At 53.5% G+C, this 25614-nt stretch overlaps 1 protein-coding gene across 2 annotated transcripts in view; it reads right to left on the reverse strand.

The window, feature by feature from the left end:
* Window positions 1–1426: 1426 nt before the first annotated feature.
* The window catches only part of PAX7 (paired box 7), a 95495-nt gene continuing 71307 nt past the window's right edge, over window positions 1427–25614 (reverse strand). The window contains exons 8-9 of one of the 2 annotated variants that reach the window (XM_006914303.1): window positions 8381–8627; window positions 1427–1657 (exon numbers count right to left, since the gene is read on the reverse strand). In XM_006914303.1, the coding sequence (XP_006914365.1) occupies window positions 1542–1657; window positions 8381–8627 (363 nt within the window). In that variant the 3' untranslated portion in view covers window positions 1427–1541. The remainder of the gene's footprint in view (window positions 1658–8380; window positions 8628–25614) is intronic. The other variant, XM_006914304.1, reaches the window with a different exon arrangement.

Genomic DNA, 25614 nt, shown 5'->3' on the forward strand with positions numbered 1-25614 from the left:
CTTTTACCCAGCAGCACTTGATAAAGGCGATCCAAGTGTAGATCATAATGATGGTGATGGTGACGATGAATTTAATTTTGATAAATAGGTCGAGATGGTGCAAAGTTCCAAGGGAGGTATAGTCAGAGGCTTGAAACAGTCCCCAAAGGTCTCAAGCCCTAAAGAGAAGGGAGCCTGAGGAAGCCAAGGAGTGGCCAAGGAAGGCGCTTTTTCCCTCCTCTCCAGAACTTAGTGTCTCCCTCTGCCCAGGGTGGCGGCTTAAAGATTGGCCACATCTGTCCCCGCCCAGCTGTGCTGGATTGGGAGACAGAGGCCTCTGAAATCAACCCTGAAAGATGCCACTCTGCGTGGGACAGGAACATGTCCCCTCTTCCCCAAATGCCAAAGGGAATCGGTGGTCTTTTCTGTGGGACAAGGAAGAAGCCTTCTCCAGACCTCCAAGAAAAGTCCTCTGCATTACAGCAGCTTAAGGGGATTCCCCGGGCAGATGGAGACCCCCTGCCCCCCTTCCTAGAGGGATGGGCATGCAGAGAATGGGCTTAGGTCTCTGCCGAGGCTTCGTGAGAAATCAAAGCTCCATTGAGCTGAAGCCCTTGGCAACAAAGGTTTGCTACCCATAAGCAGAGGGGTCCCAGCTACCCGCCTCTGAGTCTGCCCTATGCCCTTCCCTTTCACTCAACACTTGATCCCCTCCCCCTCCCATCTGATCCAGTAAATGAGAAAACTGAAGGGTTCTGCAGGCTCCTCAGGCCCCACGTGGGGCGGGCAAGGTTGGAACTTGGCCTTCAGTTTAAGAGCTTCTGGATGCCTTATTGGGTCCTTGTACCCTGGGCCTGTCCACTGCTGACAAGCCCCACCCCCATGCAGTCTTGGCCCTGGTTAAGCCTCTTCTGGTCTTCCTAATCCCCTTCCTGCGTGGGCTAGATTCCCAGTAGAGGTACGTGGGGAGGGTCCTAAAGTTCTCAGAATTCCTGGGTGATTCCCTTAGGAAACACCAGGGGTAGGGTCCCCTCTGCTGGAATCCCAGCACCCAGAGGAGGAATAGGCTGTGGTTCTGGCCCTGGGCCAGAGACCCACCTGAGAGAACTGGCTCCCAGCTGAGAGTGGCCCGTGAGCTCCACTCCGCCTCTGGCCAGGGTGCCCACTGGAGTCAGGTCCAAAGAGTTCCAGGACCTCACCCCAGACACCTTTAGGTACCCACGATGCTCTATTCAGGGTGAGCTTCGACCTCTGCACTTGAGAATGCACAGAGGCCACAACAGCACCTCACTGGGAGAGGACTACAGGGTGACCAGAAGCCCGCCTAGGGACAGAGTAAAAAGGCCAACTCCAAGATGAGGGGAGGGGGTCACACTAGGTCCCCAACCACAGGGGAATGATAGACTGACTGCACATCTCCAGAGGGCTGGCTACGAGAAGGAAATGGGCTCCTTTCCTTGCCTCCTGGGACCCCAGAGTGATGAGGGGACTGAGGCTGGGAGGTTCAGGGATCAGTAAGAGTTGAGCTAGGATTTGGGCGGGGGCAAGTCGCCCCAGGGGCCCTAGTAGGCCTGGCCAGTTTCCACGGGCAGGAGTCCCAGCACAGCGGAGTGCTCCCCGAGCTTCATGCGACGCTGTGTGGAGAGGCTCACGTTTTTGGCCAGGTAATCAACAGCACCTGGAAAAAAAAAAAAAGAAACTCCTAGAAATTAAAGTTCTTTTTGCCTATTCTTTTATCTGTCCTATATCTATCCATCCAACTATCTATATCCATCCATCCATTTATCCATGTATCCATCATCCATTCATTTATCTATATATCACTTATCTATTTGTCCATCCACCTATCCATTCTTCCATCCATCAATCGATCCACCCATCCACCCATCATCCCATCCACTCATCCATCCATCCATCCATCCATCCATCCATCCATCCATCCATCCATCCATCTCTTCATGAAGCTCTTTCTTTCACCTCCTCTCCAATCATTTGGCAACTACTTACTTAACACTTAATTAAAATACTAAAAAGCTCTCCCATGGGTTCTTTAGGGAGGTCCAAAGGGTATCCACATTGTTGAATGAAGAATTAGTTCCTCTTCCCAACACATCTGTACATATCCCCGCTACGGGGTGTGGGAGTGTATCCAATGAGTCCCATTGAGCCCAGCTAGTAATGAAGACAAGGTCCTTCTGCCTTCTCTGAACCTCAAGCCCAGCTCATTGATGAGGCAAAGCAAGACCCCTTACTCAAAGCCAAAACAGCGTTTGCAGGTGAGCTGAGGGGTCCATGCAAAGGAGGAGCCAGGACCCTCGTATTCAGGGAGCTGGGACCTTCAGCCTTGTCAACTCCAGTCACCCAGGGGAGAGGGATGAGAGCCTGAGGGTGTGTACGTGTGTGTGTGTGTGTGTGTGTGTGTGTGTGTGTGTGTGAACAGTGGAAACAAGAATCTCTGTGAAGCAGTAATGAGCACAAACATGAATGTTCACACATGAGCAATACCCATGCACGTGTATACAGATGTGAGTGACTTGTATGTACCTGTGTGAGTAGAAGAACAGTGAGAATGCTTGTGCATGTACAGGTAACTGTACAGGTGAGTTCCACCTATGCCAGGTATATGCGTACAGGTATGACCACTGGGCTTGCATGTGCATGTGTTGTCTTGACTGTACAAATTGTGCCTGTCTCAGGCTACAGCAAAAATCAGCCCTGACCACATGAGTTGACCGGGATGTGACCAAGGCCTCTTGAGACAACAGAGATGCTGCTTCCCAAGCCAGAATCAGAGGCTGTGGCCAATCTGATCCAGAGGTGAGGGGATCTCTCAGATCCAGAGGTGAGGGGAAGACAGAGGGCTGCACTAGGAATCACAAAGCCTGGCCCAACACCTGCTTTGTCACCTGTTCACTGAGGGGCCCTGTAACACTCTACATGCCTCCTTAAAGTTGGGGGCTCCTGCCTAGGGCAGGTAGGTGGAGCCAGAAGGTGATGGGCATGGCCAGAGGGCAAGGCCCGGAGAAGTGAGATGGGTAGTATCAACAATCGAGCTACGGGAGGCCATACTGCCTAAGGGTTCAAATGACCTAGGTTCGAATCCTGTGTCTGCCGACTTTGAGTGTGTGGTTTGGGGCATCCCACCTCACCTACCCAAGTAGTTTCCTTGTCTGTAAAATGGAGATGTACTAGCACCTCGGCTAAAGAGTTATTGTGAGGCTTAAATGAGAAAATGCCTAGAGTGGTTAGTTAGCACCGTGCCTGACATGTAGTGAGCTCAGTAGACTTGGGCTCCCAGGATTGCCACGTGCTCTATGCCTGTTCTCTAAGCAGGTTATGTGTATCATCTCATTTAATTCTTACAACAGCTCTCTGAGGCTGGTAGTATTATTATCCCTATTTTACAGATGATGAAACTGAGGTCCTGCCCTGAGAGACTGCGTAACTTGAAAGGTCACACGGCTCTTAAGTTGTGGAGCCAGGATTCAAACCCAGGCAGTCTGATGGCAGCTCCTAACCACCTCTATGAACTTCACCCCTACAAATTTCACTCAGGAAATGTGACTTGTCCAAGGGCACATGGACAAGTCAGATGACCTTTCCCAAGTCACTGAAGGCTCTGCCTACCCTTTCTTTTTCTACATCATGCCCATCTCTGATGCTAACCTCTCCAGCTCTTTCTGTGGGTCGGACAGAAAGGTCTGGCTTCGAATAACAATGGTGAGAACAACAAAGCAAGACCCCTCACACATGAGCACCTACTATGTGCTAGGTGGACATGATCTCACTGAATTCTTTAAATATCCCCGTGCTTTAGGTACAACTGTTTCCATTTTACAAAAGTGGAAACGAAGGCGCAGAAAAGATGCTGGCCCAGAGTCACGCAGAGCACGTGAGATGGTGGAATGCAAATCTGCACCCCTGGTGTCCTGTTTGCACCCCTGGTCAGTCTGAGTCCCACAGCAAAAGCTCCTTCAAACTCTGTCAATTGGGCAAGGAAACACCAAGAACCCAAACTTTACTGACAACCCAGCCCCTTCAAGGGCACCCTTGGTGCTGCAGAGCTCACCTCTCCCTGGGGTGGAGCCAGGGCCGGTGAGGGTGAGGGCAGGGCTGTGACATTCCTCATTACAGCCTCTGTCAGGGGCCCTCCCTGTCCCTCTGTCTCTCCGTGTCTCCCCTTCTCAGTCTCCAGCTCGCGCCTGGGCTCTAAACATCTCAAATTAGATTAATTGGGAGTTGGCAGGAGAAGCGGCCGTGATGCCAACCAGTAAACGAATCTCAGCCGTCAGCGTCTCGTCAGCCCGCGGCCCCAGAGGAGGACCCTTCTAGACACAAATTCTTATTAGACTTGTCAGATCTATTAAAATTCTTTTCACACTTCTGCGTTCTATCAGCCCCATCATTAGTACGGCCCTGGCCTCTGGGAACACCAGGGCCATATTAATCTTCTGTGTGTTCTGTCCCCGTCCCCCCCCCCCATCACCTGACCCCTTCTAGGGACAGGAGGGACAGACAGATGGACGGACAATGGCTGGGGGCAGGAAAGGAAAGTATGGAGGTGTCCCTGGGAAGACACGAGGCCTAGGGAGCGGAGGTGGACTCTGCTGTTTAAGAGTCTGGCCAATGTGTACACGCCATGCACACCTAAGTGAGGCTCTCCGGGAGTGGAGCTATAGGTGTGGCTGTGTACACACCGTACACACTGCTGTGTCATCTCAGGCAAACAGCCTCTCCGGAATCCCGTTTCCTCATCTGTCTGGTGGGAATAATCATGTACACTATGCAGATGTGAGTGACTTGTGTGTACCTATGTGAGTAGAAGAACAGTGGGAATGCTTGTGCATGTACAGGTAACTGTACAGGTGAGTTCTACCTAAGCCAGGTACGTGTGTATAGCCATGGCTACCCTGTATAGCAGCGGTCCCCAATCTTTTTGGCACCAGGGACCGGTGCTCCTATGAGAATCTAAGACCTGATGATCTGAGGTGGAGCTGAGGCGGTGATGCTGGCGCTGGGGAGCGGCTGCACATACAGATGAAGCTTTGCTGGCTCACCCTCCACTCACCTCCGGCTGTGCAGCCTGGGTTTCTAACAGGCCACAGACCAGTACCAGTCCACGGCCTGGGGGTTGGGGACCCCTGCTCTACAGGGTAGCCATGAGGATGAAATGCCAGACTCACAGTAGATGCTCAGTAAACAGTCATTTCTTCTTGATACACACATATTAGGTATATTTATACTTCAAAGCCAAGCATGTACACACATTAGTGAACACTCAGAAATAAATCTCTGTGTGTGTGCATGTGTGCATGTGTAGGTGGGTATGAATTTGTGAATGTGAATTCACACACAGGTGGGTCTAGGTGTGTGTCATTACTGGGTGTCTCACACGAGTTTATGGTTTGGCCAGAGAGAAACGGGTTTGAAGTTAGGAGACCTGGAGTCGCCCATTCACCTGCTGTGTGACCTTGGGAAAATTCCTAGCCTCTCCTAGCCTTAGCCTTTGTGTCTGTAACCTGAGGACAAATAACATCTACCTTAGGTGAGTTTTTTGAGAATCACATAAAAGGTGCAACATGCATTTTGCCCAGTGCCTGGTGGGCCAACGCACGAGACAGATGTGAGCAGATGACAGGTAGCCCTGAGCATACCTGAGGCAGTCTGGGACATGTGACTCTTGCATGTGGACTATGGGAGCCCAGTCACAGATGTATTCAGTTGTCCATGAACATGGGGCAGGTGGTCAGTGGGAACACAGTGTGTTCCTCAGCTGTCCCAGAATGTCAAAGGTGAAGGACATAATATAGTGGAAAAACTTTGGGAAGACTGAGTCTAATCTCTGGGTCCCCATTTCACAGATGGCAAAACTGAGGCTCAGGGAGGTAAGGTGCCTTGCCTGCTCTATTGGTGATGGGCGGTGGGCTTTCCCTCAGGCCCCTCCCCGCCCAGCCCTGGAGCCTCTGTGGGGTTGGCTCTGTGCTCAGATTCCCTCTAGGCTGGGCTGGAGAATATGACTCAGGAGGAGCTCTGAGCTACCAGTGGAGGACAGGGGAGCAGGGGTGCAGCTAGAGGGGAGTGGGAGGAGGGAGAAAGGATGGGGAGGGAGGGAGGAGGGGGAGACAGAACCACCCTGGCCAGCTTCTCCAAGCAGAGGAGGAACAAACGCTCCTTACAAACACTCCTTTCTCGCCTCCTGGGCCCCTTTTGATTCCCCATCCTTGCCGCCCTGTGCTGACTCTGGGGTTAATTTTATTTCCGAGCTGAGCAGGCGCCCCTGGAGTGGGGCACGGGTGTGACTAACGCCTGCCCCAGGCCGGGGCTCTAAACTCTTTATTAAGAGCATGTGTGTCCCCCTCTGTGCCCAGGTACATGGGCTGGGGCAGGGGGTCGTCCTGGCCCTCCTGGAAACACGCCCGTGCACACGTGTGCACCCTGCTCTCAAACACACATGCACAACACAGGTTATATACCCCTGTGCACTTGCTCCCCACGCACACACATTCACACAGACACAGTTATACACAGACAACATCGTGCGTGCATGCCCAGATGCACAACTATACACAGGCACACACAGCCGCACCTATGTGCACACTCAGCATACACATACCCATATTTACACACTGCACGCAGTTTACATGTCCACATACACACTCCCAAACACACAGACACACTCGAGCACGAGTATATACATGTACATACAGTCACACATATTTGCACACTCAAGCATATCTATACACACGTTTATTATACATGTCCACATGACATATGCAACTCACATGTCAAACACACGGGCACGCACATAAACAGAGCTACATGTACATACCTGAATGCACATTTAAACACAGGTACATATGTTACAGCCACATATGCTAACATGACCAAACATGCACACACGTGTGTTCACATAAAACCCATATGTAAACCACATGTGCACAAAATGCTCATTTAAACTCTCACATATGTGAACAGTCAGATGCACGTATACTCACACGTGCCACTCACATTCACACATATATACACATCCATCTACACAGGGATGTGTCTACTAGCACTTATATGCTGAAATACACAATACATACGACACACACGAACTGTAACACACCTATGACGCATTCACACTCATGCACATACTGGTGTGCATACATTTCATGTGCAAACGGGCACGTACACAGGAGGGGGCCACGGACGCAGCTGGGAGGTGGAGGTCGGTACAGCTGGCGCTCATTTAGCCGTGGAGGCCAAGGCCATATGAGGAGGAGTGGACTGGGATGGGGGACAGGAAGCAGAGGTCAGTGGGGCCGGGCCAGGGCTGTGGCGAGGAGAGAGGACACCCTTGGGCTGGGAGGTCTCACCCTCTCGCCACACGCCCTTCTGATTAGTTTGACACCAGCAGGTGAGGCCTTTGCCGGGGGGTGGGGAAGGAGGGGCAGCCGGTGACCTCGGCTCCCTGTGCCCTCTTGACCTGCCCTGCTGCTGCCCCGTCCAGCAGCTGGATGCTGTGGCTGGGGCTGCCTTTTGCAGCTTTTAGTCCGAGGACCTGCCGTTCTCGCCTCCAGGCAAAGTGCCAAGGGGTCGGCAGCTGGGGTGGGCACATGAGAACAGCTCGAAGTTTGGAGAAAGCAAGGCTAGGGACGAGGCTAGAAGAAAGGACTCAAAACATAGCTGTCCCCCACGGCCGGGGGCAGAAAGAGGCAGAGGCAGGATCGCTAACACACGCTGTCCGACGCGGCAGCCCAGCCACACGTGGCTCTCGAGAACCTGCATTGTAGCTAGTGAGACTGAGGAACCAAATTTTACATTTTTATTTTATTTTAACTAATTTAAATTTAAAAACTGAAATTAATCTCGTTTAGTGGTTGGGAAACTTTTCAGTGTATCTGGAACAGCTTGGGTCTGTAAATCTACCGCCTCGGTTGTAAATTTTATAAAATTTCAGTGCGGATCGAGCATTTCCAGTGAAAACTCAGTCTGAATTAAAATGGGCTGGATTTCAAAGGCATAGTATAAGAAAGAGAATATAAAATATCTTATTATTAAGTTTATATGGCTTACACGTCAAGATGATCCCCTTTTGGATATATTGGGTAAATAAATATGTTAGTAAAAATAACTCCGCTTGTTTCTTCTTAGGTTTTAAAATGTGGCTACTTGGAAATTTTAAATGACATTTGTGGCTCATGTTATATTTTTATGGGACAGCACTGCTCTCAGGCAGCAGAAGCGTGAGTACAGGATCCCAGCTCCGTGGCACCTGAGAACCGCGCTTTCTCCTTTCTGGACCTCGATTTCCTCATCTGTGAAATGGGCACCCCCATCCAACACCACCTCGCAGCTCTCTACAAATAAGCAGGGGGGCAGGGGTAGGGAAGGCGATGCTGGGGTACCAGACACTCACTCTGGCCGTACTGGCCATACTGGTAGCCAGCCACGGGGTCCACGCTGTAGCCAGTGGTGCTGTAGGTGGGCGGGCAGTAGGACTGGGAGGTGGGCAGGCTGTCCCCTGGCTTGATGGAGTCCGCCCGCTGGCTGCAGCTGGCCGAGATGGAGGGGGCTGAGTCCAGGCCACCGTGCAGCGGGGAGATGGAGAAGTCGGCCTGCGGCTGCGGAGGCACTGCGCTGGGGTTGCTCAGGATGCTCATCACCTGCGGGGAGAGACCGTCAGTGTGGATGAGCAGCAGGGCTGGCAGCTCGGAGGGCCCCGCAGACGCCGCGGGTGCGGGGATGGTGCCAGGCTGGCCCCGGACAGGCCTCTGGGAGAGCGGCTCCCTTGAGGTCCCTGCAGCATCGATATCCTCAGTTGACCTGGCTGCCTGTCCTTGTGGGTAAGAAGGTTAGTGGTTTCTGCTGGTTAGGTCCTGACCCACGGAGGTGTCCTCCACCGACAGGTCTAAGGGCGGGGCGGGCCTTGCTCACCTCTCTATCTCCAGGCCTGGCTGAATGAATGAATGCATAAGTAAATGAGTAAATGAATGAATGAACTAGCTAACTGTCTGTCCTATCAGACGGGGAGCTCCCCTATGACAGGGAATTGTGCCTTCGCCATCAGAATGAGATGCCCCCATCTTCCAACACAAAGGTCACAGCAGGACTCTGGATCTGTCTGGCTTCACCCCTTGTCCTGTGCTGGGCCTGCTACGCTTTGACTTTGAGCTTCTGCCCCTACGATACCAATACACATCGCCAATGTTGTCCAATAGCCTCCCAGGCAGCTCCTGTCTGTGACCGTCACCCACTTCCCTACGTGGTCTGGTTCAGCAAACAGGAACTCAGCCATCAGTGCTGGCGACTCAGACTGACAAGGAGAAGCTGGTCTCTAGAAACTCAGTTTAAAGAACCTGGTGTTGGTTCATTGGTGTATTCACTTATTCATTCAACAAACATACGTTGATGGTGACTATAGTCCTAGGCCTCAGGCTGGGCCCTGGGACTTCAGAGGAGAAAGAGCCATGGTCACAGCCCTCGGCAGAATGTTTGGGTGAGGGATTGGGGTGAGTGGGTAGCAAGAGATCATCAAGATATGGAGTGATAAGCGGTGCCACGGAGACAAGTCAGGGGGCTGTGGGATCCCAGAGGAGGGCACCGAGCCAGCCAAGTGGTCCCGGAAAGCTTCTGGAGGATGTGGCACCTGCTGTCCAGCTATCCAGGAGAGAGAGTGCCTAAAGGCAGTGCAGGTAGCAGGGGTCCCTACAGTATGAGAGAGCACAGGTGACCTGGGCAGTCCAGGGGAGCGGGCAGAGAGGCAGGAGGGAGAGGCAGGCCTTTGCGGACTTGACCTGCAGAGCCTAAGACCCTGGTGACCTCCTGGTAATGCCGCCACTATGGGAGGGAGGTCACAGTGCCAGGTGGGGTTAGGCTTGCTGACGGTCTGCCCATCACCAAGCTAAAGAATGACGACGCCATCCATGCCGGGCACGTGGCGGTGTTCTCTGATTTCCCCACACGCCTCCTGGGAGAAGGCGGGCTGCGGCATCTGAGTGAGCAATAACCCTGTGGCCGACTAGACACCTTCTGAAAATGTTTGCTTCTCACTTTTGACTTGTCCCTGCCATAGGCGCCAGGGCACGGCCGGGATTGACATTCTCAGGCCAGACGCCGAGCTCCGCCGGGTACAAGCTATGCAGCCTCGGGGTGTCCTTTACCTTCTGTGACCGCCTTATCCTGAGAGAAAGAGATGATCGTCAGCCTGGCTAGAGGGTGAATGGAGGGTGAGATGAACTCTGCACCAGAAGGGCTCTGTATCCAGCTTGACTCACGGTGAGGGCTCAAGAATTAACGGCCCCAGCTCCTCTAAGCCCCGTCTTCCTGTCTTAGCCATGAACTCATGGGACTCTCCTGAGCCAGTGCCCTACAGAGACAGGTGGGGCAAAACTATGAGGCCCATTTCTCAGATGAAGAAATCGAGGCCCGGGGCTCCCCCAGATCTCACAGCAGGTCCAGCTGGCTCGACCCGCTTGCCTGATGACGCCCAGACTGACTCTCAAGGATGAGTTGCAGGCATGTGACCCCTTTGGAGGTTCCCCCTTCAGCCGCAATTTGCTCCCCAGGAAGCTACTTGGTGGGGAGGGGGTGAGTGGAGGATGGGATCCCTTGCCCCTGGGGGCCTGGCTTCTCTGAATGGCATGAGCACAGCCTCCCCCCACTCTTCCCTCAATGCTCCCAACACACCTCCCCTCTGCCCTGGGGATACCCCTCCTCCGTTCTTTTACTCCCCCACCCCTTCCCAGAGCCAGTGTCAAGGGCACAGGCCTGCTGGGGCTGGTCTTATCTCCACCGAGTCAGGAGTCAGGGGTTTAGGTGGGACTTAATGGTGTGTCTCCCCATTAAGATGACAAAGACACATGGGCGTAGGATAGTGAGGAGGAGAGAGTCTGGGCAGCAGATGTCTAGCTCCTTTGGGCACTAGTGCTGTTTGAAGGAGTTGAGGTTGCAACAGCTCCCTTTGCACTTGAAGGTGCTTCAGAGACCTCTGTCACGGTAGGGTCCACACAGGGGTGCTGAGGTGGTAGCAAGAGGGACCCCGGAAAGGGCAGTCCCTCTAGTGGGATGGTGTGTGAAGATGTCTGACGCCATCAGGCTGTGTTTCTTGCTCTGTGACTATAGAGATGGGGTCTCCTGGATGGAGAAATTTGCTGGAGTATGTGGGGGTGGGGATTCTGTGGGAAAATTCAGGAATTTTCTGAGGGTTAGGAGACCCCCTTCTTTTCCAGGTTGTCTGTCGGGTTCCCAACCTAGACCTTGCTTTCCATCTAAATTAAGAAAATCACCGCCCACCTCGTTCCCCTAACCCTGCGCCTCCCTCAGAGGAGGCCTGGGCCCCAAGAAGAGACTCAGAGGCTCAGGGGAAATACACAGGCCTAGTTCCCTTCCTTCAGAAGGACACTTGTGGGCATGGGAGACCCTCGGGAGGGTTCGTCAGCTTGGACGAGACCCCGGTTGAATCCTTCCCTTTTGCATATCACTAAGATACCATGCCCGGAAGAGATGATGGGATGGGAGGAGAGAAATGGGGTGGGTAGGGAGAGGGCGAAGGCATTCTGGGGATGGGCTGGGAGCTGTGCAGAGACTCAGTACTCATCCTGCAAGACGGACCTGCAGAGAACTGCCACAAAGCGGATCACATCACTCAAGAATTATTGGTGGCTTCAGTTCCTCCCAGATAAACAGGTCAAAGGCTTCTTGTGATCTGACCGCTACCTGCCTTACCAACTCCTCCCACCTCTTCCTACCTTGTACTTTATGTCCCAGCTACACCAAACAATGTGGTATTTCCTGAAGAGAGCTTTCATCCATTCATTTATTCACTCAACAAACATTTCAGAGAGCACTACCAGGTGCCAGGCTGGAGATAGGGCTGGACTGTGAGCTCTCTGAGGACGAGATGGAACTGTGTTTCATCTGTCTTTGCAGCCCCAGTGCCTACACTGTATCTGCTACATATCATGGGCTCGGAAAAACCCCGTCGAATTCATGCATATTCACTTAACAGATATTTATGGAGCACTTATTATGTGCCAGACACCGAGCCAAGCACTGAGATGTAGCAGTGAGCATTAGTAACTTTGTGTTCTCCTGGAGCCGTCAGTTTTGTGAAGGAGGCTGACGACAAACAAATAAACAAATAATTTCTGATACTGAGAAGTGCTATAAATAATTTCTGATACTGATAAGAGGAAAAATAAAGAGAGGTATGTGGAACTGTCAAAGACCTCCCCAAAGAGATTATATCCAGCAAGACCAAAAAGAAACAGCCATGAGAAAACAGAGAGTGCTTTCCAGGCAGAAGAATCAGCAAGTGCAAAGGTCCTGAGGTGGGCCCATGCCCAGATGGTTCAAGAAATAGCAAGAAGGTCAATGTTGAGAGTGAAAATCTCAGATGCTGCAAGGCCTCTCAGAGTCCTTTGTCAGAGGGACTTGTGTGGTGTCCAGTGGCTCAGGAGGCCTTGGACCCTGGACAGCTCCGTATCAGCTCAGGCCCAGGGAGCTTTTACTGTAACGGGATTTGTTCAATGGGATTTGCCCTGGAACATCAAATCAAATCCACATCTGGGGAAGGTGTGAATGGGGAGGCGTGGCATCTGCTTACTCTCTCCCAGAGTCCCTGTAGGCCTATGGATCAAAAGGCTTCCATTTCATCCATCCCCCTGTCTCTGGGCATGGCCGCTTCCAAGCAAATGGGACAGGACCCAACTGAAGAGAGGTCAGAGGTGGGAGCAGGGACTCCTCATTGAAATAGACTATTATTACCCCCATTCTGCAGATGGGGAAATTGAGGCACAGAGAGTGAAAAGCTGAACCTGAGATCACACACCCAGTAAGTAGCAGAGCCGGGATTTGAACCTGGGTCTCCCTGACCTCTAGCTGTGATCGTTCCCACAGATAGCTGTGATCGTTCCCACAGAGCAGCCTGTGCTGGAGAACATGGAAAGAGAGAGAGGCTCTCAGCAATCCTCTTGCGCAGAGCCCTTCAGACCTTGGTGGCCCTCTGGGCCTCCGGCTGGCCCATGGGCCTCTGGCTGGCCCACAGACACCCAGGAGTCCTCTTTGCCCAAAGAAGCAGGAAGCTTTAGCCCACAGTTAGGGGCCCAGCTGAGGTCTGGGGCCTGCAAACTTTTGAACTTGAGGAAGTCCTGGTCTGATGTGGTAATCCACCCCCCTCAAGAATGCTAAGGCCTCTCCCTGGTGGGTTTTATTTTTTTCCCGGTGACCTTGCTTTCACTAATGTATTACTTCTTGGTACGTTACCGTTACTAACTCAAAATCAATACCGACCTCCACATCTGTAAGGTTTTATCTGAAGGCAAATCTCCGGGCTGTCTGTCAGGCTGAGTGACAGCCATCCCTTCCTCTCCCCCCACCACCCGCAAACCGCCCGCCCCCAGCCCCTTCCTCTCCCTCTGCTCTAAATCAGTCCCAGTCTCCACCAGACTAAATCAATAAGGGGTTGGCCTCACCCCCCTTCCGCTGCTGGGGAGAGACTTGCAGGTTTTGGGGGTGGGGGCCAAGAGAGCCCCGTGCCAGCCCCCCTTCCACATCCTTTGCTCACCACCCCCTCCCCCAGGAGTGCCATGGCTCCCCTACTTTAAAAGAAGGGGATGGGAAAAATGTAATTAATTCCCTCCGTTCCTGAGCTGGCCCCAGGGCCTGGGACCAAGTGAGGCTGAGCTTGGAGATCTGCGCCCTCTGTGATAACCAAACGTGGCTTTGGGAGCGAGGCTGCAATTAGAAGGGGTGATCGCCATCGCCATCGTTGGGGCTCCCTGGCAGGCTCTGTGGGTGGATGGGGGCCTCGGCAGGACACGGAGGGGAGAGGGAGGGGCAGGGGCCGAGACTGGTGAGGTCGAGACAGCGAACCTGGGGATGAGACGGGGGCTGGAATGAGGCCAAGGACCACACGGGCCAGCAGGCAGGCCGGGAGCCCCACCTCTGCAACGCCAGAGCAAATCCTGGGGTCCTAGAGGGACAACAGTTTCCCCAAGGGCACTGGACCAGTCAGTGCTTTGAGGGGCGCCCCTGCGGCGTTGGGGGCCAGGATGTCTGTATTAGCGTCTGCTCTGCCGCTGACGAGCTGTGGCCCTGGGCAATGCCTTGAACCTTCGGTGCCTTAGTTTTCTCATCCGTGTAATGGGAATGATAATAACTGTAGTGACCTGCAGGGTTACTGTAAAGACTAAACGAGCAAACGCACATTAAGAGAGTACCTGGTACATCATTTGTGTTCAGATGCAAGCTCTCCTCTCCTCTTTCTCCCCTCTTCCTCTTCCCCTCCGCCCCATCCCCCATCCCCCTTCCTCTTCTGCCTGGACTAGAAGGGACCTGGCCTGAGGGAGTAATGATCACACCAGGGCAGACTCAGGGGACTGCTCTCTGTTTAGGACTGTGTCTTTTTCATCTCTTCTTTCCTCTGGAGCCTGGTACACAGTAGGTGCTTTCTGAATGAAGGATTGCTCTGCCTCCACGCAGAAGCTGCGGCCTGTGCTCTACAGCAAGCCACACAACCCCTTTGGCCTGAATGTGCTCATCTGCGGAGAGGGGTGGCATCAAAGGACATGAGCCCCGATGGCAGATCTGGGAAGGCTCAGAATTCACACATCTACGCAACACACACTGCACAGGGCTGCACACACCACACCTGTGCTGGATGCACACCTGAACCCAGGAAGATGAGGCAACTCAAAATGTCTCTTGTCTGAATTGCCAAATAGCGTTTCATCAGAACCTCAAAAAACTGGCATGAAAATCCTTCGCAAGCGCACACTTATATTTCCTAAACTCGTCAGTACACTCACAAGTGCTCACACTTACATGTGAACACATCTAAATACACACATGAAGCCTGGAAGCACCTTGGAGATGGACCACACACATTTTCACAGATGGGGAAATGAAGGCTCAAAGAATGGCGATAACTTGCATCCACGGGGAGTGTCCCCGCAAACTAATGGCAGTGGAGCCATCCGGGAGCTCAGTACTGCCACCCCTCCTGTCCCAGTGTCCGGTTTGGCTCTAACAGGAGGGGCTGGCTTGGCACACCGATCACGTGCATCTCCAAGCCTCAGCTCCACTGCAGCCCTGGCCCATTCTCTCACTAATGCTTTCTCTTGACTTCCCTAAGAGGTGAAAGGAGGCATTTGGGGGGCCACCCTGCTCCCACTGTCAGGCAAGAGAAGGCAAGGGCACAGCTTGTCAGGAATAGAAAGCAATTTTTGCCTGGACTGGGTGAAATATGTGTCTGTGGGCCAAGAACTGTCCCAGGCTGGCGGGTAAACTGGGCTGCCCAGTTCAAGGCTTGCTCTTGTCCCTAAGGGTCTGGGGCCTGGAGTCCATCTCTGTGTCCATCTCTGTGTCCAGATGGACCCCACAGAGCAGGCCAAGGGCTGAGAAGAAGAAACAGGGTTACTCCACTGGCATCTGTCTGCTCCGTCACTGTTTCTTTACCTTGGCTGCCCGAGGGCAACCAGCAGGGGAGTTGCTGAAAATGATGCTTCCTGGATCCCACCCCTTAGAGATTCTGATTAGTTGGTCCAAGGGTCTGGGCACCAGGATATTTTAAAACTCATTCCGATTCATCCTACTGTGCAACCAAGTTTGAGAATCATTGCTATTATCACTACACACACACAATACGACTATACATCCACATCCAGATGGGTGAAGACACAGGCACGGAATATACGCAGACACTCATTCCAGAATGCACATGGCATTACACGGACTGGCCAACAAGAAACACAATGAATGATACACATAAAAACTGCACCCGTGCACACCGCTGGACCACACACCTTCCACAGGCTTCACAGGTGCACACATGGGCAAAGACTCACACACATTCACACACACCACAGCCTCACAACTCCATAATCACCAGCTCACTAATGCAAGGCTATGTGCCTATATTCACCACCACCCCCAGGCCTGTGCGGACACCCAGACACACATCACACAAACGTACTCTCGCCCATCCCGCTGCCTGCCCCAGCTCCACGCTGGGATTAGTGCAAGCGAGAAATCACCCACCCAGGCAGCAGAACACCCTTGCTCCCCCCTCTCCTGCTCAATTCTCTGCTAAGAGGATCTGGGCCCCCTCCCCTCTCGCTGCCCCCCGCGGACAGCAGTAATGGGCTTCGGGTGCTGACTTTGAGCTTCCAAACAAGATTTCCTGCAGGTCTCCCTTGTCCCCCCTCCTTTGCCTTCCATCTCTCTGCTAATGGCTCTCACATCACCCCCTCACCTTCTGCATCCCACATGGCAGCCCCCCCACACCGCCCACTGGAAGAGCCGGTGCCCAGGCATGGCCAGTGAGCTCCCCTCTCCTACTCCAATCTCAACCCCAGCCCCCTAACGCCTGTCACCCCCTCCATTGTCACCACCCAACCTTCAAGGAAGGCTCTTCAGAGGCTGGCTGCTGCCGATCTCTTGCTATTTTTCAGATAAAAATCCTGAGGCTTAGGGGGCTCACCCAGAATTTCCTAGGGGATGAGTGGAAACACTGGAGCAGGAACCCTTGACCCCTGGCTTCGAGTCTAATATTCTTGCCCTGCGCCTGGCCCTGGGTCGTTCTTACCTCTCTGTGTGTGTGTGTGTGTGTGTGCGCGCGTGTCTGTGTTTGTATGTACTGTGTGGGTGCCTGTGAGGGTCTCGCATGTATGAGAGATTAGTGTGTGTGTACAGACACACATATGCATATGAGTATCGTGTGCATTCCATATGTGAATTTTGTATGTGTGCTTGTCTGTGTGTGCATGTGTGTGAGTTCATGTGCATGTATGTGATTAGCATGCGTGAGTCATGCTTGTGCATGTGTGTGTGTACTTCACGTGTGTATGGGCACATGTCTTGTAGGCCCCTCCAGTTGATCTCACCAAGGGTACACACTGGGGCCTGGGGACCTCAGAAGCTCAGAGGGCATTTGTGGGAGGTCAACATGCCAGACCCAGAAAGGCTCACAAGACAGGCTCTGTGGGACTGAAGAGAAATTCAGAGAAAGGATTCAGCCAAGACTTTGGTAAGAACCTCCTGGTGTGCGGTGGGAGAGACTCTGAAGAGCGAAGCCAAAAAAGACTGTGAAGTCTGAGGTTTGGACCTCATCGAGAAAACTTTCAGCCATATGGTGGCCCCACCTTCTGCCCTGGGCACAGACTGACTCTGACTCTGGATCTAGCCATGAGCTGCTAGGGGCAGGCCTGGTATTCTATCCTCAGTGCCTGGCACATAGTAGGTGTTTAACAAACATTTGTTGAGTGAGTAAATTCCTGAATGAACGAATGAATGAATGACTGTTTATCCCTAGCTCAGGGCTTGGCCTAGAGTTGGTTGAATGAACAGAATAAATGGAGGGTCTCATGGCCTATTCACACCCAGCCATCAACACAATGGACTTCAGAGCCCCCTCCCCACCCCAGGGGTCCTCGGAGGCTTAGCTAAAGACTGTGTGGAAGTGAGCGGCTGGACAGAATGATTTCCCACTCATTTCCAGAAGATAAAGACTCACACACACACACACACACACACACACACACACACACACACACATTTCCAATGTTTGCTCTACAAAATGTCAACCTCCAAATATCTGCAAACATCTAGAAATATCTGGAAACACCAGAGGGGTCCTGGATTTGGCCTCCCCCTTCCTGGGAGGATCGTGGGTTGGCCCAAGTCCGAAGGCGTCCGTGCCAGGATGGGTCCAAGGGCTCCTGGCCCCTGGCTGGTGCTGGAGCTGGGTGGGGAGCGGTGGGATTCAGAGACCATCTCCGATGGTGTGATAATGGCGGATGAGGATTAGCGCGACTCTGCTCAGAGCAGCGGCGGGGTTGGAGAAGGAAGGGGCCGATCGCCGGGAAAGATATGACTATTTAAAGATAATGATTGCATAAATTTAATTAGCACACTTTCACGCGGCAAATGGCCGTTTTGTAATTAATGTATCTGGCCTTACTAAGCATGAAAGATCCCATCTCCTCCCCCTCCCCTCCCGCTCCCCCTCCTCTGCGGGCCCCTAATGAAAGACAGAGAGCAAGTGACAGAAACAGTTTGTCAGCGGCTCCAGGTGTCAGGGGCCTAATTGGCTGAGCCGAGGGGAGGGGAGGGGAGGCAGGAGGGCTGAGGGGGAGAGAGGGGGGACCTCTTGGACTTGGCCAGGCCCATGTTGGAGAGGAGAAGGGAGAGGATGGCGAGGCCTGGGCTCTTGGCCCTTTGGCATGAGTGGGTGGCGGGGAGGTCTCCTTCTCGGTAATTGCCAGAGACGAGGACACAGATTGGCAGTGGCAGGAAGTGAATGGTGGCAGGGAGGCCTCGTTAGTACCTGGGCAGACAAGCTGGCACATATCACAATGCGTTAAGGACTCACAGCCATGATAGCTCAGGTCCTGCTTGCCTTCTCCAAGGAGCAAAGTCTCTTAAGTGGAATGAATGAATGAATGAATGAATGAGCCTCAGTTGTCTCTTCTATAAAGTGGCCCCCAGTTATTGAAAGGCTCAAAAAAGAAAAGATTATAGTCTTCCATTATTAAGCACCTAGTATGTGCCAAGCACCTACTATGTGCAGGCAGCACCACCATTCTCTCCTCGCCACAGCTGTCAGAGGATGAGTATTTTGATCTTTCTGAAATTGGAATGCATTTTACTGTCTCTAGTGCCTTTCTATGCCTGAGGTAGCAGCCAGGTAGCGTCACTGTGAGGTAGCAACGATGACAGGGCTGTGTGCAAAGCTTTTGTTGACGTCTTCTGATAAGATCTAAAAAGGGCCAGCATCAAATTATCTTAGATCCAGTGAAATATGAGTATTGGCTGTTCTGTGTTAGAAACTGAGGCTCTGGGAAGCTAAATAAATTGCCCAAGTCTGCACAATTAGTAAGTGGTGGGCTGGGATCTGAACTCAAAAGGCATGACTCCAAAGTCAATTCTCTTTCTAGCACCTACAGGACCCACTGTAGGGCCAGCTCAGTACCTTTCCTACCTTCATGGCACCATCCCCTTCAGGCTGGCTAAGGTGCTTGACTGGCTCCATGGGAAAGCCTCTTTGTTAGGTGGGTACAGCTGTCAGTTGCAATAATGTCCACCAAAGTTAGAGCTGCCTGATTTTCTTGCGAGGTGACCAGGAAACAGAGTCGAGAGGGTTCCAGCTACCATGGTTGACCCTTGTGCCGTGCCTGCCTAGGGGTTGTATGTACTCTGGCCTCTCTGCAACGACCCTCCATCATCTTCACCAGCTGCCCTCTGCCAGCCTCAGCCACCAGCTCCTGCCCCAACCAGCCTCACTCTGCCCAGTTTTCTTGAAAGAAGGCAGGACAGGGAGGCCTTGAGCCAGCCTAGGTGGAGCAGGGCCCAGCCAGCCCTCTCCCAGGCCAAATTCAATTTCGAAGCTTAATGAGTTTGCAGAGAAGCTGAGTGAGCTCGCTGACGCCACTCCTTGCCGGCTGGGTGGTTTCGGCCCGGCCACCGAGCGCGCAGCAGCCAGAGCAGGGAGAGCCCTGGGCTCCATCGAGAGTGGCGGGGGCACTGAGCGAGTGAAAAATGTCAGAGCAAATTGCTCTTGACAGCGTTAATATCTGCACCTCATAGCAATAATTACATGTAAATAAATAGCAAAATCACACTCAGCTGGAGGCAGCTTGGGGAGGACAGACCCTGCTAAGGACCAGCTGGGGACCCGAATGCTCTGTTTCATCGTTTTCTTTCCTTCTTAGAGTCTCTGCGCCCACCCCACCCCCCGCCCCCGCAACCTCAGCCAGATTCTTGATGTAGCAAAGAGAAGGAACCTCAAGATCCTTAAATGGCCACTCACATTAAAAATGGAAGGGACAAAGAAAACATCTGGGTCCCTATGGGGGCAAACAGCTGGACGAAGCATCCTCCCAGCCTCTTTCTCTCCTCGCTCCCTGAGCATCTTATTCCATCTCTGGGTCTCTGTAGAAAGATGCCTCTGAAATCCACATCTCTGCCTTGACCTCTGTCCTGGACACCCTCTTGGCTGCCTCCAGGCCTTGACCTCCACACATCCACCCCTGATCCAAGTCCTCCCCCTGCACCCCCTGTTTCTATGACTTCATCACCCTTTTGGCCACCCAGACTCCACTTGTCTCCACCTCCTTCCCCAGTCCCGACATTCATGATGTTGCAACATCACATACCATGCAAAATCATAAGGTAAACACGGCACGACTTCCTGGAGAGTTGACCTGACCCGATACTAATTACTTTTATTATTACGACCAACAAATATGGCTGCACAGTGGCAAAGAATGCAAAATGAGCATGTATTTTCAAGATAATACATGCGAGTCAGTGTTATACCCTACCCCAGGGCCTCGGGGGAAAGACAACTATTGTCAGGGGTACTTTGGAGAGAAGTTGAAGAAGTCCGGTGTCAACCAGAATTGCCTCCTGCATCTTGTTTGAGAGCCCGTGAATTCACTGGTCTGGTTTTGTGCTTTCGTCTGCAAAAGCAATGACCGTGTCTTAACCTGTATCTGGATTCACAGGACTTAGCAATAGGCCTATGGTGGCGTTCGAGGGAGGAAGGAAACCAAAAGGAAGTGAAAGGCTAGGAGCAAAGGGAAGGAAGGGTGGGCAAGGCACAGGAAGGAGGAAGCTGCTGCCCAGGGAGGTGACACTTTCCAAATGATCCCAGGTATACCAGGTGGCTGGATTTAATGCAGAGACCCACTCTCCCCTCCCTGGAGTGACCCAGGGGCCTTCCTCCTGGGATCCGGTCTCCTCTCGACTCTGCCTGCGCAGTAGGGAGTTCCCACGAATCAGGGCTCCCCCACCAGGGAGGAGCTCAGAGAGCCCTCCAGCTACCTGGAAGCCCTGCCTGCCTCACCTGCACAGGGCAGGGAACACAGGCTCATTCTTTGCAAAACAAATATCTTCTCTGGAGCAGCTCCCGCGTCCCACACCATCTTGTTTAGCTCACCGACTAATCCACTTATTGAGGATAAAGCGCCTGTGAATCCTCGTTTGATAAAGGCAGCCACAAAATTAGCAAAAATGTGCCCACGGCTCCAACGTACCAAACAAACAACAGGCTGGGGACTGCGGGGAGAGATGTTGTCTCTTTCCAGTCCCGGGGCCAGGAGAGATGCGGGCGGAGATAGGAGCTTTCTCACCGGCACCGGTGCTGCGGGCGAGGAAGGCGCTGCCACGGGGTGTACGGGGTGTACGGGAAGGGGCTGGGCAAGGTGGGGGGAGGAACCGGAATCGTATGCTGCATGCGCCCCAACGCCAGCCTGGATCCCTGGCTCCCATCACGACCCAACTCTACGACTCCGGTCTGATTACACTTCCAAGTGCACCCATTCATGATCGTAGCCCGTCCCTCTTCAATGCGTCCTCCGTGCCAAGCCAAGCCGTGCTCTCAGCATTTCCTGTGTTGACCCATTTACTCCTCGCAACGACCCTCTGAAATAGGAATTACTGTCATCCACGTATTATAGATGAGGAAACGGAGGCACAGAGAGGTCAAGTCACTTGCTGAAGATCACACAGCTGGTCACTGCTGTCCTCCACCGGAGAGTTTTATAATCTATTATCTAACTTAGATAATAACTCTCCAGTTCAATCACGACCAACTCAAAACTCAACCCCCATCTCCAACCATGGTCCCTAACTCTGACAGCAGTCCCCTAAACGACCTGGCTCGACCCCCAACTACCTATGGCCCCCATCTCTGCCATTCTGCACAGGGCCTTCAGGTTGCTGGATCCTGTGTGCCCCATAAACGACCTGACTGTCAAGTTCACCAACCTGTGTCACTGACAGAGCCAAAGTTAGCCCACGTCCACCATTATTGACTGTTATGAGGGCTGCGGGGGCCCCCAGCAGGCCTCCAGAGACCTCTCTGCTTTGCCCCAAGGGGCTCTGGGCACTTCTCTGACTCAACTTCCTGATCACGGCAGCAGGATTACTAGGTAACACCATCACACAGATAAAGACTCAAAACAGAGACTTGAACAAAAACTCAGCAACAGTTAACTGGCTCATCTGAGGGTGGCTTTGAGGAGGGGTCTCTTCTCTGCTCCTGGTGGCTGGGGTGGAATCAGGAAGAGAGAGGGACCAGGAGGGGATTCTGGAAGGCTCGGGTCCCTTTGCTACCCACTGCCCACCAACTCTGGTTTGGGGAGGAGGGGCTGGTCCCAGGCCTAGGGGTTGGGGACATTAATCACAGGGAAGCACCTGTCAGGGTGGCATCTGGAACTAAAGGGAAACACTTGGCAAAAGGGCAGGACTTGTCGCCCTGGGATCCTGGGGCTCTGGGACCAACCACTGCCACACCAGGAGGCCAGGGCTGGGAATGGGGCATCTGGAGTTCAGGCCCAGGCAGCCCCGTTTGCCTGGGTAAAGGTCCCTGCCAGACACCTGGACTGTGAAGAGGAGAAAGAAGCATGGAGAGAAGTTGGGCTCTGGCAGGTGGAGGACGAAGGGACCATTCTGCTGCTGCTGTTCTCATTGATGGAAAAATCCAAGGCCAAGTTCCTTTCCTCCCCAAGGCACCCAGCTAGGGGGTGGTGGGGCTGGATTCCAACTCAAATCTGTCTGACTGCAGAGCTGTGTCTTCGTCTCCCTCAAGCCCTCCCTCTGCACCCAGTCCTCTCCAGCTTTGGGGTCCTCCTTCCTGTCTTGGCTCCCTGCCCCCATCCCATTTCTGTAAGTTCACCTCCCTTCAATTGTGTTCTTGACTCCCCATCACGCCTTGTTCTGTCATCCACAGCCTCCCCCCGTTTCTCTTTCTCTTCCTTTTTCTGTCCCTCTCAGTCTCTGGGTGGATCTCTCTGTCTCTCTCTCCATGTGCTTCTCTCCCAGACTCTCTTTCTGTCTCCCTGCCCGTCTCCCTCTCTCCGTCTGTCTCCACTGCTCTTCCATTCCCTCCCTTTCCATGACTGTTCTGCATGTAGGTCTGGACCCACCTCCCTTCTCTCTACCAGCATCTCGCACCCTGATTGTCTTTCTGGGTCTGTCAGTCTGTCTGTCCACTTCCACGCCCCTCTGCCTACCGCCCCTGCGTACCTCCAGCAAGAGGCGCCTCCTGAATCAGCCCCGGAGCTCAGAGCACCTGGAATGAGCCCACCAGGCTGGGGTGCCAGCTTTGTAGCCTGGTCCAGCTGGTCGTGAGCACAAAACTGTAGAAACTCTCAGCCCACCTCTGCTTCTTGCTCTGGGCTTCTGAGGGATTTTGGCTTCCCTCCCAGGCCCCCTCCTTTCTGCTCCTCTGCTACCCAAGGTGGTCCACTCTGAAGTGACTGCAGGCAGCTAAAGGGGCATCTGAGAGCTGGGGAGTGGGGTAGGGCATGGCCACTGCTTTTCAAACTTTCCTAGGCATGCGAGTCCCCTGGGAACTTGTTAAAGTGCAGACCAGACTGAAGAGAGAATTTAATCTCTGGCAACAGACAGACCTGGGTTTTGGATTCTGACATTGTCCCTTGCTGCTGACCTTGAACTTTACTTCTCTGAGTCTGCAAAACGGGCGTGATGATTCCAGGCCCTCAAGGCTCAGTAAGGATCAAACAGCTAATGTGCCGGGTTGACTGCCAGGTTCTGAACAAATTAGATATGTTGTCATATAGACAGTAATGGTGCTGGAACAGCAACCCTGCTTCTTCAGGGGCCAAAGCAGGGCAGGCCCCCCGCTGGGACAGCTGCTTCTCCCCAGAGGCTTAGAGAGGGAGAATGGAGTTGGCTGGGGTTGGAGTCAGCACCCAGGGGCTCAGGGAAGGATGCTTGGGGAGTTTGGGGTTAGAGAGGGCATTATCGGAGGTGGGGAACTGAAGGTGGCCCCTGGGGTTAGGCTCGGGAACTTCTAACCTGGGGACTCGCGTCTCCATTTCGGCCTAGATGTATCCCCTTTGTGTAAGACACTTGCCAGAGCCCTCACAGAACCTTAATGCCCCAGCAGTCTCTGCTGGCCCCCAACAGACGAGCAGGATGGAGGCCAGGAGCTGGGCAGAGCGGGCCTCCCTCACACACCCCACCCAGGTCTCCTCGTCCCCTCCTTTGGTGCTGGATGCTTCAAAAGATTTCCCAGGGCTTTACGTCAAAACGGGGGTTGTGCACTCTACTCAGAGCAGAGGCAGAGAGGACTGTAAAGGCTGTGCACTGACCCTCTGAAACAGTTCGGCCACTGCCACAGCCACCGTGCCCTCAGAAAAGCCCTGCTAACCCGAGTCTTTCTGGGCAGTGTGCAGGCTCTTACGGGTGTCTCAGTCTGTAAACGGAGGCCGTGGGTGCCTTCTAACTCCGAGACTGCTGGTGAGGGGAATCTCAGTTCAGCTGAAACGCAGCCTCCTCGGCACCAGTTCCTGAAGAGTGTGTGTGGGGGGGGTCAAGGTGTTGATTCAACATTGATGAGGTGAAGGCTCCCTCATCCAGCGCTTCCAGTGTGCCAGGCCTCAGACCTGCGGCCCTGGGCGGTGCTTTCTTTAACAGATTCCCCCAGGCCCCCAAAAGACCTACTGTGTGTGTCCGTGAGGGTGGAGCCTGGGAGTTTAGATTTTTAACATGCATCCGAAATCATTCTAAGCACGGGTTTGAGAACCACTGACTCTAATCTAATCCCCTGCAAAGAATCCCCTCTCCAACAGTCTTGACAAAACCAGATTCTGCTCGCACCGCCCCACCTGCAGCCCACCCCCCACTCCTCCCCAGAGTGGGTGCTCACTGCTTTCCAAGGCTGACCCTTCCATTTCCGGTGGCTTCCACTGTTGAAAGCCTTTCCTCATCCTGAGCCGAATCTGCCTCTCATGACCTCTGCTCCCTGTCATCACTCCAAACATGCTCGCTCTCTCTGCTGCCAACAGTCAGCCCCATAGCGGCTTAGAGTGGGCCGGTGAAGGTTCCCTTTGGCCTCACTTTAATCTGACCTCCTGCCACCTTGTGAACCTCCAGGCTGGATCCCAGCTTGCCAAGGAAGGTGGTTAGAAAGCAAAGCTGGACCTCCAGGTGGTCCATCCAGCCTGGCCAAGCCAGCAGGGTGGGGGTGGGGGGGGCCACACAGATCCTCACTCCCAACTACCCCCTCCCACGGCCTTGCCTGGGGTTTCCCCTCCTCTCTGGAGGCATCTGGGTCCTGGTTTGCTTTCTTGTCTCTTGCAGAACTAACTGGAAGGTCCTTAAAGGCAGGTGCCACGTGCCAGACACAGAATGGGCCCTCGGTGTCTAATGGGTCCCTACAGCTGTTCATTGGCCCCTGCTGCATGCCAGGCTTTGTGAGGGAAACACAGGCCGCCAGGATAGACCCATCCTCGCCTTAGAGGGAGAGAGCAGTATCCACAAAGTTAGAATTTAAAGGCAAAACTGTTACCGGGACAGGAAGTACGGCCACCTAGACTGGAGGGTCAGGGAAGGCTTCTGGGAGGGAGTGACCTCTGAGCTGAGACCAGAGAGAGAAATAGGTTAGTGAAGAGAGGGGAGGGTGAGAATGTTCCAGCAAGTGCGCTGGTGAAGGGGACGCAACGAACGGATGGGGGATGAGGGATGAGGGATGAGGGATGAGGGGAAGCCGACCCTGTCTGCGCTGCCAAGGAAGTTAAGTAAGTGCCTGTCTGCTTCCCTCCTGGAGCAGGCTCGCTGGCTCGGCCTCGCCGGCCCAGTCCCTCAGCCGCCGTGCGCGCGGGGCCCGACGGAGCGGACAGC

Source organism: Pteropus alecto, unplaced genomic scaffold (assembly GCF_000325575.1).
Source record: "Pteropus alecto unplaced genomic scaffold, ASM32557v1 scaffold125, whole genome shotgun sequence".
In the NCBI taxonomy this organism is placed as follows: Eukaryota; Metazoa; Chordata; class Mammalia; order Chiroptera; family Pteropodidae; genus Pteropus; species Pteropus alecto.